This window comes from Lagenorhynchus albirostris, chromosome 2 (assembly GCF_949774975.1).
Source record: "Lagenorhynchus albirostris chromosome 2, mLagAlb1.1, whole genome shotgun sequence".
NCBI lineage: Eukaryota > Metazoa > Chordata > Mammalia > Artiodactyla > Delphinidae > Lagenorhynchus > Lagenorhynchus albirostris.
In genome coordinates, this window is record NC_083096.1 from 177,250,822 (window position 1) to 177,266,913 (window position 16,092).

At 51.7% G+C, this 16,092-nt stretch overlaps 1 protein-coding gene and 1 long non-coding RNA gene across 4 annotated transcripts in view; one reads left to right on the top strand and one right to left on the bottom strand.

Moving 5' to 3' along the window:
* The window catches only part of AGTRAP (angiotensin II receptor associated protein), a 14,351-nt gene extending 12,363 nt beyond the window's left edge, over positions 1–1,988 (bottom strand). Inside the window, exon 1 of the mRNA XM_060141422.1 lies at positions 1,860–1,988. Within this exon, the coding sequence (XP_059997405.1) occupies positions 1,860–1,886 (27 nt within the window). The 5' untranslated portion in view covers positions 1,887–1,988. The remainder of the gene's footprint in view (positions 1–1,859) is intronic.
* Positions 1,155–15,843, top strand: LOC132515231 (uncharacterized). 3 transcript variants are annotated; one of them, XR_009539088.1, is made up of 7 exons: positions 1,155–1,356; positions 2,250–2,377; positions 3,464–3,563; positions 7,071–8,733; positions 12,800–12,997; positions 14,753–14,915; positions 15,450–15,843. It is a non-coding gene; the product is annotated as an uncharacterized LOC132515231 (long non-coding RNA). The 3 variants fall into 3 exon arrangements; XR_009539089.1 differs by lacking the exons at positions 1,155–1,356; positions 12,800–12,997; positions 14,753–14,915; positions 15,450–15,843 and adding an exon at positions 8,853–10,374 and having other exon boundaries at positions 1,886–2,377; XR_009539087.1 differs by lacking the exons at positions 1,155–1,356; positions 12,800–12,997; positions 14,753–14,915; positions 15,450–15,843 and adding an exon at positions 9,013–10,374 and having other exon boundaries at positions 1,886–2,377.
* The last annotated feature ends 249 nt before the right edge of the window (positions 15,844–16,092 follow it).

Consider the following 16,092-nt stretch of genomic DNA (forward strand, 5'->3'; position numbering starts at 1 on the left):
GCCTGGGATATACTCATACTAAAAAATTATTTATTGTTGATATGAAATTCAAACTCAACTGGATGTCCTGTATGTTACCTAGCAACCCTAGCTGCTCAGGCCCTCCCAGCACTTAGTTGTCTCTGATTGGTATCAGTTAAGACCCTCTGAGATATGATGTGTTATTTCCCAAGTCAAGGGAAGGACCAGACATTTCATTCCGGGCACCCAAAGCCAGCACAGCTCACACCTGGGGTCGTGTGTGGCCTGTCCCACCCATGAAGTTGCTCCAAAAAAAGCCCCAAACAGACTAAGCCCTCCCCGTGGACAGAAAATGTCAAGGCAGAAGTCAGTCCTAACTAATTGGTGGCCAGGAAAGGACACAGCTTTGAAGTCTGACCCTGATGGATTCAAACCCTGACTCTGCCACTAAATCTCTGTGGGACCTTGGCAAGTTACTTACCTGGTCTGAGCTGAAGTTTGCTCATCTGTCAAAATCTCAGAAGGCTGATGTAATTAAATAAATAACCTGGCACCCCACAGATGCCCCCCAAATGCGGGCTCTCTCCCCTCTCAATTCCTGTGGTTCTGTCCCTCATTTCATTCCCTCTTAGCAATTATTTTAGGCAAATCTCTAATTAGAGAAAAGGCGGTCAACATTAACCCCACACAGGCTGGAACAGAGTATCGACACCAACAAACCTTAGTTGCCCTCATGTAAATTTCTTCCCAGCTAAACCTTCAATCCAAGTCCATTCCCTTGTTCCAGCCATCTCTCCCCCTAGCCGTTGACTGAAAGCTTCGGGGAGGTTTACTGAAGCAAGTATTAAGGAAAGTATCAAGGGACGTCTTCCCATATGAAGTCACAGCACAGACGGTGTCTAATAATCCAAATATGGATAATGTATTGTGCTGCAGTCATCTATCTCTTAGATTCCTTCAATACCAGACACCACGGGTGCTAAATTCTTTGTCATGCGTGAGTAAAAGGGCATTCCTGGATACTACAGGCTCGAAGGAAACTGCACTGAGACCCAAAATGGCAGGTTTGGTCCAAGGTTCACACGTTCCTGACCAAAGTTAAAGGCTTCAGCCTCTCAGTGGCAAACAGAGCCAAGAAGCACTGGGCTGGTGGGGTGGGGAGGAAAAAAAAGAACAGCCGCTGGCATCCTGACAGCTGAGGACACGGCTCAGGAAATGAAGACACCCCAGGAAGCTCCAGTGTTTCCCTAAATGCGCAAAGTTGGCGTTCTCTGCTTTTAAGTAACTTCTATTGGTGTCTGTGCTGCTTACGAAATAAAGACGTTGAATTTATAAACTCTGAAAAACCACTCGTCCGGGATCACAGCTCCGTCTGCCAACAAAGGAGGCTACCAGGTTGGTGTCGGGGGTGCAGGTGAAAGGTTTAGCCCCTCTCTCGGTGAAGGGGAGGTGGGCCGCCTCTAAGTCCCCCTCGGGCTCTCGGTGGGCACCCCCCCCCGCGCCTTCCTCTTTCCCCAGGGGAATTCTGGGCGCGCAGGCCAAAGCGAGCCTCAGGGGCCCGGCGCTCCCAGCTGGTCCGGTCTGACTCCGGAAAGAGGGGGCCTCTTCCCTCCCTTCCCTCCTCCAGTTTCCTCTCGGTCTTTCCTGCTGGCCTTCTGTATCCCTCTCCTTGCTACGGTCTATCCACCCACCTCCTTCCCAGCCGGACTCTGTACGTTCTCTTTCTCCCTACCACCCCTCTTTCCCCAAACGCTCGGTCCTCTCACCTCTAAATTCCTACTTTAAAAGCGCAAACGCCCAGCACGCTCGGGGAGACCCGCCCCGCGCCCGCCCGCCAGCCCGCCAGCCCGCCAACCCCAGCGGCTGGGCCACCCCCGCCCCGCCCCGCCTATTGCCACCTTCAGGTTCACGGCGGGCAGCTCCATCTCGACCAAGCTGGAGGGAACCTGCGCGACGACCGCGGGGGCTCCTGGTCTACGAACTCGGGAAACAAACTTGCCCGGCTCCGCCCCGCCCGCGGCCCCGGCTCCACCCCCCGGGGGGGATGGGCACGTGGGTTGGGTCACGTGACTGTTGCCCGGTTGCTAGGCGACGGCGTCCGGCTGCTAGCGCCTTAGTCCCGCAACTGCCCAGGTAGTTCCCGGCACCGCTGGAGAACATTCAGATTTGCGTCGCAAAGGGCACAATATCTCGCCGAGTTGAAGTTCCTGCAAGTGGGCTGATGGGAGAACTTGGGAGAACGTCCAGGTACAAACTGCAGATGCGGCAACAGCTGTGTCTCATCCCAGAGGGCACCCTCTCTCCTCCCTCCTTCTCCGGTGAAAGTGGAGACAGTTGCGGACCTCAGAGGATCCTTGTGAGGATAAATGAACTAATTCATGTTGAAGAAAAAATGATTCTGACACTTGCTAAAATGGTAAGGAAAACTTATTCAAGACTACTGGGGCAGGGGTTCCACAATAGGGAAGGGAGAGATCAAGCCCAAGTCGGAGAACCCCAAGGGTAAGTGGGGGTTTATAGGCAAGCAGCAGAGTGAAGGGTCAGTGGATAGCAAAAGTATTACTACGAAGAAACATCAAGGCTAGGGTGATTCTTGCTAACCTGACCTGACAGGATTCTTGCTAAAGGTAGGCCAAAGACAGACCTCAAAAGTGGGGAATGGGGAACTTGATCAGATATGGAGGGTGATCAGATATCAAGGGTTGGAGGGATTCTTGCTAAACCGACTTAGCAGGATTCTTGCTAAAACTGGGCTGTGCAGGATGCAGAAGGCTGGGTTGAGGCCTAGTCAAGAAGAGGGCTCAGAGGAGCCTAACTACAGTTTGGTTAAAGATACAGTCTTTGTCCGGACTTCCCTGGTGGTCCAGTGGGTAAGACCCCGTGCTCCCAGTGCAGGGGGCTGGGGTTTGATCCCATGTCAGGGAACCAGATCCCGCAGGCATGCCGCAACTAAGAAGTACTCATGCCGCAACTAAAAAAAGATCCCACGTGCCACAACTAAGACCCGGTGCAAACAAAATAATAAATAACTCAATAAATATTAAAAAAAAAGATAGAGTCTTTGTGAACATAACGTGCCCAGAACAAATGCCTGGCACTTAGTAAATGGGCAATATACATAAAATATTGTTATTATCAATACACAAGGGGCCTATGGTTGGAGCCTTCTTGAGTTAACATACTTAAAGCTTCAGAAAAATCCACCTGGAAGACCAGCAGAAAACCTATAGTCACACTTGTCTCCAGAAGGAAGAGGACTCGAGAAGATTCTATCAAGACACTGTCTGCCCCCCCCCCCCGCTGTGAATGGAAGGGATGGAGGAAAGAAAGGGCTCTCCCACCTGGCATCTCTCTTAAAGATCGTTGCCCTCCAAAGAGTCCCTCCATCCTCCTCCCCAGCCCATCCTCCACCCATAACCAGAGAACACTTTCATTTGGATAACTCCAGCTTTCATTTAGAGGGTCCGCCTGAGTCTGTCTGAGTGTTTATTCTTATTTCCAGGAGGGGAGAGACCATGTGGAAACTTGAAAAACTGCCTGGTTGGGTCCTGAGATCATATCAAGACACATACTCTCTCCAGATACAAAGAAGGACTTTTCTAGTGAGTGTGGGAACTTTTGCAGGGCTGCAGGGTCCGCTGGCCTAATTTAATGCCCCTTTTGGAGACACAGTCATCCAGCCCGGGGGCAGAACAGCACAACATCTGCCAGAGTAACCGAGAGCTGGTAAGCTTTAGAGACCAGACACTGGGTAGGATTGTTCAGGATTCAGAGCCCAGGGGACGAGCTGGACCAGAGTAAAAAGAGTTTGAGTCCTATCCTTGTCCACTTACTGGTTCAACTTGAGTAAGTCACTTTGCCTCTCTATGCTTCCGTTTTCTGATCTGTAAAATGAGGATAATAATAGTATCTTCCTCAACGGGTTTTTAGGATTTGTTAATACACAAAAAATGTTTAGAGCATTGCCCGGCAGACAGTAAGCACTCAATCAGGATTTGCTTCTATTTTGTTGTTCATTATTAGTTAATTATCATTAATTATTGCTACTGGCATAGTACCTAGAAAAGAGGAATTCCTCAATAACTGATGGGTATTATCACATTATTATCATATTATTTCCTTCTAAGAGATGTTCCCCATCCACCCCAGATCCTAGAGATGTTTAATCCAAACCTGCAGGTGTGTAATAAAACCGTGATCACCTCGTAGGGAGAAAATGCAAAACAACTCCTGGGATTAGCGCTGACATTTATTAAGTACTATTTTGTGGCAGACAGTGTGAAAAGTGCTCATAATAAATGTTCACAACAACTGCTGTGGTGTAGGTGCCATTCTCCTCCTGATTTACAGTAAGATGACAGAGGCTAAGAGGAGTTAAGACACTTGCCCAAAGGCACATCACTAGTTGGTATGAAACTGGGCTGGGGACCAAGGAGGTCTGGTTCCACGGCTGTGACATTCAGCCACTCAGCTCCACAGCCCACATCACAGGAAAATACAGCCCAGGCTGAGATGCAAAGGATGAAGCAAGGCAAGGAGGGGAAGACAGATTGGAGCCAGATGAAGCACAAAGCTGGGCCTGTGGAATGTCCCTGCAGCTCACACAGTGACACTGCATTCACCCCGACCAGCTGGGGCCAGAGGCACTCCGGGATGGGGGTGGGGCAGAGTGTGAGCAGACCCAGCAGGGGTGGGGAGGGAGCCCACAGGGAAAAAGGAAAGTGAAACTGTTCTTAAAGCCAGAGTTCCTGCCATGATCTATCCTGACTGTGGAAAGACAAGGGGACCCCCACAAGGCACATCCCACAAGGCTTTGGGGTCATATTTTTAGGGAGTACACTTCTGGAAGTCAAGTTTAAAATTTTCATGTCCCTCACCAATCCTGTCTGTCTCAGTCGAGTTTTATCTTCATACCTTCAACAAAGAAAATGACATCACACAACAATGTGAATGTACTTGACATTACTGAACTGTACACTTTAAAATGGTTGGGATGGTAAATTTTATGTTATGTACTTTTTTTTTTACCATAATTGAAAACAAAACTGACACGCAGAATAGATTCATTCATTTATTCATTCAGTCATTAAGGGAATAGTTATTGAACACCTACTTGGGTGAATATCTAGGAATGGAATGGCTGGACCACACGGCACGTGTATACTTAAATTTTTAAGAAATCGTCAAACCGTTTTCCAACGCCGTGGTGCCGTCCTATTTTTTCTTCGTAGCACTTATCAATACGTGACGGTGTTGCCCTATCAATTTACTTGTCACCTTGTTTATTGTCTGTCCCCCCATCTAGACTGCAAGCCCTAGGAGGGGCTTGCAACCTTGACACTCGCCTGGTGCATAGCAGGAGCTCAGGGAATACACCAGCTGAACCAGTACGTGTGCACCACTTCCTCCCATCACGGGCACCAGGGAAGACCTGCCACCCAACTCTCCGCTTGTCCTCAGGGTGCCACTAATATAGTCCAGGTTCTGCCCTGGAAGCCACTCAGTCAATGTTGTTGGTTATGCAAATGGCCGATGAAGCAACCACTGCCATTTCTTCCCCATAGTTGCTTGTGTCCTTCAGATAAAGATATTATTTGGATCCCTGCTCTGCCTCACCTCCTCCTAGCAGAGTGATCTTAAAGCTCAGGGTGATGGTGGGGATCCTGTGAGATAGTTTACACAGCATGCCTGGCACAGCTCCTGGCACTTTGTAAATGCTCAGTAAGCAAATAGCTGCCCTGCTGCTATGAAAAAACCACAGCATCTTCCAGCGTCTCTCAGGATCTCCTGGCCCCTGATAAACGCCTGCTGAATTGGAGCAGCAGAGAAAGGCCCCTTGGATGGGGAGAAGACGCCCATAGCCCTTTCCTATGAGCAAAGCCTGGGAGATGGACCTCAGTGTTTCAGCATGCTGCCGCCTTCCCAACCTTGACCCCCTCAGCACTGCCACTCTGTATCTATGTGACCTTGGGTTAGTTGCTTAATCTCTCTGAATTTTTTTCTGCATCTAGAAAATGGGGACAGTGATAGTCAGTCCCCAGGCAGTGTGAGGCACAAAGGAGGCACTGAATATGAAAAGGCTTTGAAATGATTTCCAACTGTCCTTTGGTCCACAGTGTACTAGACACCCAACAATTCTGATGTGATCCGGCCACTTCCTTCCCTGAGTGGGTACATCAAACTGGAAGAAACAGAGCAGAGAAAATAACCCAAACACCGTCTGAAAGTCACAGGCACCTGTGAGAGAGCAGGCCCTCCATAGGAAGCTCATCAGAGAGGGGCCTAGAAGGCAGAGCCGTGGACCCTGGGTGCCGCCAGGATTCATGCTGGATCCGGATTCGATCTGGAGACCTTTCCTCCAGTGCTTCTTGGCTTGACCCAGACACACTGGCTCTGTGTTTCCTGGCCTAAGGTCTGGCAGGATGGGGGAAAGCCCGGGTGTTGTTGGTCAGGGTTGTTCCTTGTATCTGAGGATGTGATTTCTTCTCTTTCTGAGCAAAGACAGCAGGAAAGGAGGAGCAGAAGTGAAGGAACCGAGTGGAACCCTGTAGGGTTAGAGTCGGGGCATCTCTCTTAGGCTCTCAGATCCTGTGGCCCGTTCTCTGGTTGATGCCAAAATTCTGAAAGTGTCGGAGATCATTATGACTTGTCAGTAAGATCGGCCGTGTCCACACATCATTCACTCGGAGCCGGGCAAGGGATGTGATCCCGCGGAAGCACATGCCCGGGGGGCATTCGGGTGGGTGATTCTGCTCCTTTCCTCTTCCTGGTTTTCTGGAGGAGCGTGGACATTGCTGGGAGGTGTGAGAGCCCCCTCTCCAGAGAGGCATTTGTTTGTGTGACTGGTCAAAAGCGGGGGGGGGGGCTGATTCTGAAATACTTGTCCCGCCAGCACAGAATTGGAACTGATGGCAGCGTCCACCGCTGACTTTTATAGGCCACAGTCAGGCTCCTTAAATACTCCTCCTTGAGCCTTAAAACGCAGCCAATAATTCCTAATGTTCCTGTTGCTTTGCCGCCTCATCAGGGTCCTATGAAAATCACTGCTGGGTGAGCCCCATCCTGGGACGCCTCACCGAACACTTAGTGATATTACCCTGTCCCTCCAGAGGCCGGTGTGCTCAAGTCAGGCATCAGAGAACCATCGGAATGCCCCGTGGACCCCTTGGTGAGCGTGGAAAAGGCAGAAAGGAAATCGCCTGTGCCCTGCCGTGTCCCAGGAAACAGTGGTCGTGTTAGACACCAGCCAGAAAGAAAGCGATAGGAGTGGAGGTTGCCGAGGACAAAGCCAGCCCCCCCTGCACTCTAATTCTCTGTCCTGTGGCATTTTCTTCATCCATACTCCAGCAATCCTCTGTATTTTTATTGAAGTATAGTTGATGTACAATGTTGTGTTAATTTCTGCTGTGCAGCAAAGTGATTCAATTATATGTTCAATTATATATATATATACACATTCTTTTTCATGTTCTTTTCTATTATGGTTTATCACAGCATGTTGAGTATAGTTCCCTGTGCTCTGCAGTAGGAGCTTCTTGTTCATCCATCCTGTATATAGGGATTTGCATCTGCGAATCCCAAACTCCCAATCCAGCAATCCTCTCATGTCACCGTGTGTATGCATGTGTGTGTGTGCGCGCGCGCACACGCACGAGTGAGCTCCCAGGCCATCACTAAATGTGTGTTGACTGCCTCTCGCCTCCCCCTGCCTGTGCCGGTTCTGTCCCTCTGTCCCGGTTCTGTCCGGAGTTCAGGCTGCTGCCTCCTCTCCTCTGTCGGGCCTCCCATCTCTCCACACGAGTAGGTTGGAATTCCAAAGGAGGCATCTGAGGGCTCCGGCCGTGCCTTAATGATCGCTCAGAAACCCAGACAAGGCCAGTTATGGCTGCTGAGGCCTGCGGCCCCCAAGATACCTGTCTGCAGTGGGGTTTATCTTGGTGTTTGCTTTCACCCGCTGCCCGCCGCTGGCTCACCGCCGATGGCCTTCAGTCTCTGCGGCAGGCAGGAGAGATAAGAGAAGAATGAGGACACCGTGGTGGGGCTGGGCAGGGTGCCTCCATGGTTCCACCAGTTGGAAAGCCCCTGGGAGGAATCCCGAACTCTTTCCTCTCTGAGGAGTCCCCCAGGAGGCGGCCTGAAGGTGAGTGCGTGACCTTCGGCTCAGGCAGCCCAGGGCTGGGACCTGCCGGCAGAACTCCTGCCCACCCCGCCAGATGGCCCTGACAGCAGCCTTGATGGTCCTGGGTGAGCTGCACAGTCCTGTGATGGGCGGAGTGGTGTGGTTGGGGGCAGGGGTGAGGATCGGTGACCCACTCCCAGTAGGTGCTCAGTGAACTGCTGGCCTTTGAGAGGAACGTGGGGTTGGTGGACATAATCAGGTTTCAGACTCAGAGAGGCTCGGGTAGGGTCCCTGGCACTGCCACTAAGTAACTGTGTCACTTTGGACAAGTGGCCTTTGTTTCTTAGTGCCTTAGTTTTCCTCCTGTGCAGAATGGGCTCTAACAATTGCCGGCTACACCAGAGGATGGGTGTCCCATGCAGGGGACTCAGCTCAATAAACAGAGGTCGGGGTTTTCTTTGGATGAATGCATTTCCTCTCTAACCCTGGATTTCACTCTGTGCTGGGCGCTGACACAAGGTCAAGGCTGGGAACACAGCGGGACAGTTCGGGACCACAATGTGCAGAACTGACTAACCTGCCCTGCTGCTCTGACCAGTCACCAGTGTGGAAGGAGCCCGGGTGTCCTGAGGCTGGTCCAGTGGCACAAACAGGTGGGTTTCGGGATAAACCATTGTGAGGGGTGTGATGAAGGGAAGGGGCGCCTCTGTTGGCCACTTGCTTACATGGGTCCACTCACACCACCCTACCCCGCCCTATGCATCCCGACCAGAACTTCACGTCCAGACACTCCTCCGGGCACAGCAAGGCACCCACGCCCACATACGTGACAGATGGTGGCCGCTGCTGCCACCTGAGGCTGAGGCTAGCAAACAGACTGTGGAAGCCCAGTGCTTCGTGACACCCCACAGACAATGCTACCACACACCCAGGCGTTGTGATCCAGATCTGGAGCTGGGGAGCCCAGCTCCAGGAGCCTTCCTGTGATGGTGAGTTTTCTCTGTCAACTTGGCCAGGCTGTCGTACCCAAGGATTTAATCACACACTGATCTGGGTGCTGCTGTGAAGGCATTTTGCAGATGTGGTCAACATCGACAAGCAGTTGACTTCAAGTAAAGGAGGTGGACGTGCCAGAATGTGGGTGGGCCTCACCCAATCAGGTGAGCGCCATCAGAGCAAAAGCTGCGGTCTTAGGGAACGAGAAATGTGACCTTGGGGCTCCCCTGGTGGCGCAGTGGTTGGGAGTCCGCCTGCCGATGCAGGGGACGCGGGTTCGTGCCCCGGTCCGGGAAGATCCCACGTGCCGCGGAGCGGCTGGGCCCGTGAGCCGTGGCCGCTAAGCCTGCGCGTCCGGAGCCTGTGCTCCGCAGCGGGAGAGGCCACAGCAGTGAGAGACCCGCGTACCGCAAAAAAAAAAAAGAAAGAAATGTGACCTCAAGTGTGCAACATCAACCTCTGCCTGAGCTTCTGGCCTGCTGGCTGGCCCTGCAGATTTCAGACTTGCTGGCCCTACAATAGCATGAGCCAATTCCTTAAAATATATCTATACAAATACATATATAAAGAAGAGATAAATACATAGACACATAAAGATACATAAATATATTGGGACTTCCCTGGTGGCGCAGTGGTTAAGGATCCACCTGCCAATGCAGGGGACACAGGTTCGAGCCCTGGTTCCAGGAAGATCCCACATGCCACGGAGCAACTAAGTCCGTGCGCCACAACTACTGAGCCTGTGCTCTAGAGCCCACGAGCCACAACTACGGAGCCCGCGTGCCACAACTACTGAAGCCTGTGCGCCTAGAGCCCGTGCTCGGCAGCAAGAGAAACCACAGCAATGAGAAGCCCGCACACTGCAACGAAGAGTAGCTCCCCCTCGCCGCAACTAGAGAAAGCGTGCGAGCGGCAACGAAGACCCAGTGAAGCCAAAAATAAATTTTTAAAAGAAGATACATAAATATAAATATTCTATTTGTTCTGTTTCTCTGGAGAACTCTGAGACACCCCCAATCCAGCCACCTGATCCCCTGAGGGGCAGCACCCACGCTGCCAGGAAAAGCATCAAAGTGACTGTGGCCTCGGGTTCAACAGGTCTTGACTTTTCACTTCAGACTGCTCTGACTCTCGTTAGCAGAAATGGGTTTGAGTTGACATCCCACGACAGAAGGGGTTTTTAGAAGCCCAGCATGCTTTCTGCAACCACTGACCCCGGGATCAGCAGTATAGACTAGGGGTTGGCAAACTACAGACCAATGGCAGATCCAGGCCGCTGCCCTTTGGTGTAAATTAAGTTTGTTGGAATACAACTGTGCTCATTCATTTGTGCTCATCTATTTCCGTGTTGTCTATGGGGGCTTTTGCACACAATGGCCAGGTTGAGCAATTGGAACAGAGAGGGTGCGACTTGCGATGCCTATATGAAGGGGGACCTTCTGGGCTTGATTCCTGAGACCCATCCCCAGTGGGAGGTTTGCCAGCTCCCTGGGGCCTAAGCAGGGAGGAAAGTGAGTTCTCAGGAAGGTTTGGTGCCGTAGTTCTCAGACCTGGGGGTTGAGGGGGGTGGTTATCAAACATGCAGGTTCCCAAGCCCACCTCTGGACATTCTGAGTCAGAGGCCCGGGTAGGCTCAGAAACCTGGGTCTGCTCCCCAGAGGAGCCTGATGCTGGTACCCCAGGCCCGTGTTATAGGAAACCCTGGATTAGGGGGGTTTCCCTGTCCAGGCTGTAGGAGCCAGTCCCTCAGCGGTGCCTGGGCATGGAGAGCCCCACAGGTACACTAGGCCTTTAAGGGCTTCCCACACCTGTGGTTACCCTGGCCCCCAGGAGAGTCTGGACCCTACCTTGGCTTTAGGATGCAGAGCTGCTGAGAGCCATGACATAGCCTTGCTCTGATCAGATAGGCTTAGGGGGGTCTGGTCTGCAGAGCTCGGTGGTGCTGCCTGGAGCTGCTGGCTGGAGATAAGGGACGTCTTCCCTGGTGCTAAGCCAGGCTGCCCGTCGTCAGTTCACACCCTTTCCCAAGACGGCATCTGAGCCTGCCCAGGCCTGGCCTCAGGCGGTGGTGCTTTGTTCTTCCGCGTTCTGCCCAAGCTGGCATCTGCTTGTCTCTGCAGTCTGCCTGGAATGAGCCTGCCAGCCTTGTATGTGGCCAGCCTTGGAATCTCTTTGGGACCTTAGCTGCCCCAACTCTAAAATGGGAGAGAAAAATATGAAACTCCCACCCAGGAGGTCTGGTTAAAGGACCATGATGCAGTCCAGGTGAGGGCAGAGACCCTGTCTGCCTGTTTACTGCTCAGCCCTGAGCAAATGCTCAATCCAAGGTGTGGAGTGAATGAGTAAGTAGCTGGAGAAATACCAGGCTCAGAGTCCCCTCCAAACACCCTGACAGTGGTCCCTGCCTGCACATCTCTGGAGGGGCAGAGAGAGACGACACGGCAGCTTATTAATCATCATCTCTTTATTTACAGCTCAAGAGAGCGCATGCAACACGCCATCACAGGACTACAAGGGCGTAGCACCTCCCCCCTCCCCTGCTGCCCCAAGACCTTAAAGAGGAACGACAGCCCCCCCCCCAGGGAAGTTCCCAAGAGTCAGAAAACCCAACAACTGAGGCCCCAGCCCCAGGTGCTTCAATTCATTTCCTCTAAAAGTAAAGGCCGTTCCAGCGCGGGAGACAGGGCCTCAGAGCCTGCGAGGTGGTCATTGCTGGTTACTAACTAGGCAAACTGGATCTCATATTTGCCAACTCACACCTGAATGCAAACGCCCCCAAATCATCCAAATGTCCCTGACCGTCTGACAGTCCTGTCTCCCCCTCTGCATCCTCGGCCAACGTCTCTGAATCTTTATTGTGCACAAGCACGGCCTGGAGAACTTGTGGTTCAGCAGGTCCCGGCGGGACCGGGATCCCACATTTCTGCCAAGCTCCCAGGTCTTCGTTCCTTTTCCCACAAGAATGTGGAATGGACATTGACAGTGGGGAACTGTAATAGGGAAGAGCCTTTTGTACCCTATTACAAGTTAATCACTAAAGGGATGTTGCCTATAAGCTCAAATTGTACACAATGGCCCATCTCTGGGAACCCTGCTTCCCAGATAATGAGGATTAAGCTAAAATACTTTTGTTTAGCTCACAAGAAACATTCTGACCAGGCCCATCTGTGAATGACTGCAGGGAGGAAGAAATTAACATATCCCTTCTGGAGGCTGATGGGAACCAGGAAGTGTTTGACTTTACTCGCTCCCCTTTTCGTATAAAAGGAGCCTGAATTCTAACTCTGGCAAGATGGTTCTTTGGGGCACGCACTCACCATCTTCTCGTTTGCTGGCTTCTCAATTAAAGTCATTAGTCCTTGCCCCAGCAACAGCAATAACAACAAAAAAGGATGGAGGGACCACAAAGCCTCTTGCTTCCAGAAGAGGCGGCTTATCCTCCATCAGACCACCCATCCTGACTGAGGATTCAGAAAATACACTCCCTGCAATGGAAGCCCCTGGCTCTTCAGATTGGCAAATCCTGTCACCCCTCCCCAGCACACGCCCTGTTGTCTCCCATAGGAGTGAAGGTCATCTCAAAGGTCATGGTGCACCTTCCAAGCCCATGAAACCCCCCATGAGTAGCCTAAATGGTTTGATCTTCCTGCCCCTTCCTGCTGTCTCTTCCAGCACGTATTTTTTCCCTGCTGTTCTGTTGTTTTATAAACATGTTCCTTGCAGGTTGCATATATGTTCGCTGTCTCTCCAGCTGCAAAGCGGATCCCCTTCCAGGGAGCTGATGCCCACCATCTTGACATCAGATTTTATTGGATGTGTTGAATATGGCTTGAAGGAAGCATCCACTTGCAGTTTCTCAGTGGTGGAAGGGATCGTGGCTTTGGGAGGTGACTCGTGGCTCCGTGACTCCACAAGGGGCAGGTAAAGCTGTCACGTTCCCACGTGGCATGGCTCTCATGTCCTCTGACCCTTCACTCATTCCCAGCAGGCTCAGGAGCCCCTCTTGGCATCGCCAGACAAATCCCAGAAAGGCAGCCTCATGGGAACGGTGGGTATCTCTGGGGAGTGGCTGGAAGACTCCTGCAGGAGGAATGCAGGGGTCACAGGTGACCGTCCCTGCAGCTATTGGTTTCCACTTGGCCTCCCGCTTGGCTCTTCCCGGCCCCGGGGGGTGGGGGGGTGGGGGGGTGGGGTGGGTATTTTTAGAAAGCTCCGATCTTGTTGTTATTGCAAAGCCACTGACACCTGCAGCTCTGCCTCAGTGGCCAGAATCTGTACATGCTGCCTCGGGCTGAGTCCAGAGCAGTTTCCCAAACCTCTTTGACCCAGAACCCCATCCCCTCTCTCCTAATGGAGCATCTCACGGCCCCCGTGTTCCGGGGGACACGCCTTGGGAAAGGAGCCTGAATGGTGATCTCTGAGTATGTGACGGATTGTTATGTCAAAAAACAGAACACCTACTAAAACCATCCTAAAAATAAATCAGCTAACACTGAGGGCTTATTATGTGCCGGACACTGTTCTAAGCATGTTACCAGGATTTTGTGTTTACATCTCACAGCACCCCTATGAAGGAAGATTTATTATCTCTATTTTACAGATAAAGAAATCAAGGCACAGAGATCTTAACTAAGTTTCCTAAGGTCACCAAGGTGGTGAGTGGTGTAGTAGGCCGTTTGTCGGCAGCTGTACCTGCGCAGTCAGCAGGGCGAGGGAAGGGTCCCGGGCCCAGTGTACATCAGAGTCACCTGGACGCTTTGCAAACGCACAAAGCCCAGAGACAACCCAGACCGATTAAACCAGCATCTTCGCAGGTGGGCTCGGGCGTCGGTACATTTGCAAGTTTCCCAGACTGTTCTAAAGTGCAGCCCAGGTTGAGACCAGCAGATTAGAGCAGCGATCTGCTAACTGTGGCCCGGGGGCCAAATCCAACCCACGGCCTGTTTTTGTGTAGTCTGCAAGTTAAGAGAGGTTTTTGCATTTTAGAAAATCAAAAGAAGAAGAATGGGTCTGTGACAAGTAACAATTACATGAAATTCTGTGTCCATAAACCATTTCATTGGAACACAGCCTAAAATATTTACCTGGCCCTTTACAGTAACAGTTTGTTGAACCCTGGATTAGAGGAAATTGGCTTATGTCCCAGCAAAAGAAATTTAAGATAGACCAAGGAAGAACTTCCTGGTAGAGAGGTCTGTTAAACACACAGGGGGCTCCGGGATCCCTGACTCTGGAGTTATGAGGATTCCACCCACCCTGCCTTTGCAAATGCAAAATGCAAGTAGCTAGGGCAAAGAGATAGGCCTTGACTTTCTAGCTATGGAGCTCCCTTGGTAGTCAGTGGTAGTTCTGTGGGGCCTTTCAGCTTTGTCCTGATCGGTGTTTTCCATCGTTGATGGCCCAGGGCTAGCCTAACCGCTGCCCTCCAGACAAAAGCAATTCTGGGTTCCCCGCCTGCAGCCACCCCTGCTAGGGTTCTATCACTATCTCGAATCTGCCACTCCATGTGAGGCACACAGTGTGGGCCTTGTCTGGTCTCGAACAGACAAAACTGCCAGTGGATTCAGTTTACAAACAGCCGGCTTTGATCTCTTGCAGTCCCCCTTCTCCCCAAGATTCCCATGCCCGTCGAACTTGAATAGGGCAAAAAGAGCCAGTGTATTTGGTTTCTCCTAGATCTGTCTGCTTTCCTTGGTGCCGGACCCTTGACCCCCGACTGATTTTCCCAGTGGAGTAAACAGCCCTGGCATCTCGTGGGCGTGGTCCCCCAGCTGGGGTCCAGGCCAGCAAGGACTCTGGATGGAGAAGGCTTGCAACCTTCTTTGCCCTGGACCTGAAGGTTGGCCAGGAGTGAGATGCCAGGTGGGGGGATTTGAGTGGCTCTCCTGAGGTGGCCACTAGAGTCAGAGAGGTGTTTGGGGTAGGCATCGTGAGTCTGGCCTGTGGGGAGCTGTTAGGAGAGGTGCCCCAACTCCTCAGTGGGCTCTGCTGCCGAAGTGTAGGCTGGGGGTCCTGGGATGGTCTCTGGGGGGCCTGGGAACCACTAAGACGTATGCAAAGTGGGTGCCCACGGGCAATGTGCGTACTTTTTGAGTCCATGCTTGCATTAGATTCTCAAAGGACATGAACTACAAAAGCCAAAGAACCCCCCTGGGGTGGCAGCTTTCAGGCAACTCCAAAGTGCATGTCCCAGGACGGGGTGAGCGGGGCCACAGAAATAAGAGACAGCTTTACTGTCTACCCCAAACACTTCATGTCTCAGAATACCAGCTCCCAGAGGGCAGGGGTCAATCTGCCCAAATCATGCCCTATAGGCAAGCAGGTGTTTAATGCACATTTTCTCTTGTTTTTTAAATGATATACCTTTGTCCAGGGAAAGAAGAGAAGAGTCAGTTATTCCAGCCTTCACCACAGTGAAAGGAACAACTAGAGAACACGTCTCTCTCACCGAAAGCCGTGGAGAACCTGAAATGCGTCCTTAGTTGTGGAGGAGCAAAGACGTGGGCCTTGGAGCTGGTCGGACCCAGGTTCAGATGCCAGATTCACCCTGACTCTCCAGGACCTGGTGCTTTCAGTGGGGTCTTGGGTCCAGCAGCACTGGCATGCCCTGAAGCTTGTTAGAAATGCAGAATCGACTGAATTGGAATCTGCATTTTAACCAGATCCCTGGGGATTCTTACACAGGTGAAGGTTTGAGGAGAATTGATGTGGGACCCCGGACAAGTCATAAAACCTTGCCTCAGTTTCCTCCCCTGTAAAATGGTGATTATGCCTACTTTAAAGGGCCATGTGACAAATGAGATAATGTATGCCCTTCATTTAGCACAGTTCCTGGTACATAGGAGGTGCTTCGTACTCGTCTCCCAGGGAGTTTCCATTCTTTTCCAGCTCGAAAACCTCTTCCTTTTTAAACTTGAAACAATTGCAGTGCTGCGGTCGGAGGCTAGAGGGCGCTCTCGACATTGCCATCGCGGAGAACGCGGACACCGGGATGCGCTGGCGGTGTGGGTCTCCCA